The sequence below is a fragment of the Ranitomeya imitator genome, chromosome 1, assembly GCF_032444005.1.
Source record: "Ranitomeya imitator isolate aRanImi1 chromosome 1, aRanImi1.pri, whole genome shotgun sequence".
Taxonomy (NCBI): domain Eukaryota; kingdom Metazoa; phylum Chordata; class Amphibia; order Anura; family Dendrobatidae; genus Ranitomeya; species Ranitomeya imitator.
Window position 1 is genome coordinate 625793602 of NC_091282.1, and position 3529 is coordinate 625797130.

General features: G+C 37.3%; 1 protein-coding gene across 1 annotated transcript; it reads left to right on the plus strand.

Moving 5' to 3' along the window:
* The first annotated feature begins 2294 nt into the window (after positions 1-2294).
* Positions 2295-3230, plus strand: LOC138681677 (olfactory receptor 12D1-like). Its single transcript, XM_069769469.1, has one exon. It carries the CDS (start codon positions 2295-2297, stop codon positions 3228-3230), a length of 936 nt encoding a protein of 311 aa, XP_069625570.1.
* Positions 3231-3529: the final 299 nt, after the last annotated feature.

Below are 3529 nucleotides of genomic sequence, written 5' to 3' on the forward strand. Positions count from 1 at the left end.
AACAATGGTTAGAATTGTAAAAATTTGCCCGGTAATTAACGTGCATTAACGTGCAAACCACCCTCGGGGGTAAAAGGCTTAAAGAATGTTGAATATATTTTTTAAAAACCTGAAATAATTGTATTATTCTGTGAAACAATTTATTTTATTCCTACTGTGTCCTGTTGCTTCATGAAAACGTCCTTTTAATCTACACTCCTGAGACATCCAACAGTATTTAATGGCTTGTTAGTCATGGTTTCCACATTAAACAGAATAAAATGCCACAATATTACCTGACAAATTTCCTTGAAGTAATACTGAAATTACCAAAACTACAAATAAGAAATAACAAAACTTAAAGATGGCAAGAAGGTGAAGGTAAGTTCTAAAGAAAACACAAAATCAGGGAACTTGGATATTTCTGGGTGAAAATATAGTCCTGTATTCTAGAAGATCTATGTGATGATAATGAAAAGATTATTTATTAGTGTAGGTATTACTAACCAATGGATGATCTCCAAATAAAAGCAAATATTTCTGATAACTTTCATTTGCTTTCAGTCTTTAATTGTACATTTTAAGAGGATACATAGAGATATTCTAAGAAGTTTAGGCTGCCCTTTGTCCATTAACAGTAAATGCATGGAATATTCAAATTAATATTGCAGATTCTTATGCTTAGAGTTTCTCATGTTTGTGTGAAACTGTGATCATGTGCTACCTTGTTTTCTAGACTGTTGGGTGTCATGGGACAACCTCTATATTCTACATCTATATCTTTTGCCTAAAACAACACTACATATTTAAAATAAAAGCTTTATTTTTGTCTCATCCTTACACAAAACATTGCTCTAATAGCCTTCTTACTTGACTAGTGATCTTTAGCAAACTGTAGATGGGCATCAATGGTCTTTTCGGAGACCAAAAGCTTTGTAATCCTGCTATGCACACCTTTGTTATTCAGTCTCCTCATAATGGTGGACTCCTGAACATTAACATTAGCTAAAGGTACCTTCACACTGAGCAACTTTACAACGAGAACGACAACGATCTGTGACGTTGCAGCGTCCTGGATAGCGATCTTGTTGTGTTTGACACGCAGCAGCGATCTGGATCCCGCTGTGCCATCGCTGGTCGTAGCTGAAAGTCCAGAACTTTATTTGGTCGTCAGGTCGGCGTGTATCGTCATGTTTGACAGCAAAAGCAACGATGCCTGCAATGTTTTTTCACGGAGCTAACAACCAGCGAGAACGATAAGTGAGTCACTGGATCGCTCCTGCATCGTTCTGGAGTTGCTGTGTTTGACATCTCTACAGCGACATAACCGCGACGCTCCAGCGATCTAGTTTAGGTCAGATCGTTGTCTATATCGCTGGAGCGTCACTAAATGTGACGGTACCTTAATGTGAGAGAGGACTTTAGTTGCTTAGATGTTATCTTAAAGGGACACTGTCATCTTAATTTGGAGGGAACAATCTTCAGCCACGGAGGCGGGGTTTTTGGGTTTTTGATTCACCCTTTCCTTACCCTCTGGCTGCATGCTGGCTGCAATATTGGATTGAAGTTCATTCTCTGTCCTCCGTAGTACACGCCTGCGCAAGGTGCAATCTTGCCTTGCGCAGGCATGTACAATGGAGGACAGAGAATGAACTTCAATCCAATATTGCAGCCAGCATGCAGCCAGCGGGTAAGGAAAGGGTGAATCAAAAACCCAAAAACCCCGCCTCCGTGGCTGAAGATTGTTCCCTCCAAATTCAGGTGACAGTGTCCCTTTAAGTACTTTTGTGACCTCAAGATCTCTTCGTCACATTCTTGTGAACTTTAGCTATGGTCTTGAACTTCCATTATCTGTGCATTATCTGTCTAACTATGGATTGATGGACTCCTATTCTTTAGAGATAGGTTTGTAACTTTTACATTCCTGATGATCAATAACGACTCTTCTTATGAGGTCTACAGAAACATGTGTTGTGAAGATCAGATTTTATTCTTTAAATAAAACAGATCATATGATGACACTTGAATTTCATTGTATTGATTGAACATGCCAGACTCTAATTTCAAATTCATATTATCTGCTATTCCTAGAGGTTTTCATACTTATGCCACACTGACAGAATGACAAAGTCTAATCATTTTGACAAATTAGTTTGATTTGGTTCAGAACTTGTGTGAAAACCTGACATACTTGTCAAATATGCAGAAATAAGGAACATTTTGAAAGATTCACAAATTTTCAAACTTCACTGTGAAAAATCTGATTGAGCTCTATGACATTTTTTCTTCCAGTAATATCCTACCTAAGCATTGGAATGCAATTGGCAAATTACACCTCCATTTCTGAATTTGTCTTACTTGGATTGACTGATTTAAGAAAGCTTCAAGTGATTTTCTTCATATTTTTCTTGATGTTTTACATAATCAACTTGGTAGGCAACCTCTCAATTATGGTTATCACTGTTATAAACACCAGCCTCCATACTCCCATGTATTACTTTTTGTGGCATTTGTCATTTCTAGACATCTGCTATTCTTCAGTGGTTGTTCCTAGGATGTTAAGAGACTTTTTGGCCTTGGAAAAGACCATCTCCTTTGCTGGCTGCATTTCCCAGATGCATTTCTTCCATTTTTTGGGAAGCACTGAAGTGATGCTACTAACAGCAATGTCATACGATCGATATGTTGCCATTGGTAATCCATTGCGTTATTCTACAATCATGAATACTAGAGTTTGTCGGTGTTTGTCGTTCAGCTCTTGGATTACTGGATATTTTCATTCCCTGTTACATACCGTGATGACCGTAAAGCTTCCGTTTTGTGGACCAAATTTGGTAAAACATTTTTTCTGCGATATTAAACCAGTGCTTAAATTGGCCTGTACCGACACTTCTCTCAATCTCAAACTTCTCACAAGAGTTACAGGAACATTGGCTACATCGACTTTACTACTTACTCTCCTCTCATATGTTTTTATCATGAAATTTCTGCTGAAGATACAGACTACGGAAGGTCGAAAGCGTGCATTCTCTACTTGTAGCGCCCATCTTACTGTTGTATTTTTGCTTTATGGAACAGCTATTTTTACATATTTACGGCCATCAACGCAAGACTCTTTAGATCAAGATCGAGCAGCTGCTGTTCTGTTCACTGTTATAACTCCAGCCTTAAATCCAATAATATATACCCTAAGGAACAAAGATATGAAGAAAGCCATGAAGAAAATATTTGTAAACAATTTAACTTTTTGACCACAAGAACATTGTTTTCTTATATATTTTATTTAATAGGAATAACTTGTTCATTTAGTCATTGGCTAAAATACTATGCAAGTAGATACAGGAAAGAAATATATCTTGGTAGCGTGTTAGCCAGTAGATAGAAAAATTATCACAGGACAATAAAACAATCCTTATCTAAGAATTGGCCCAACATTAATGGACGTAACTGTTTATCACCCATGGTAATTCTGCTTCATGTCACCTGGCTTATCCATGGTTTTTCCCTTTTTTTTCTATGCCATGTTGTGCATAAATATGTGATTCTTCAG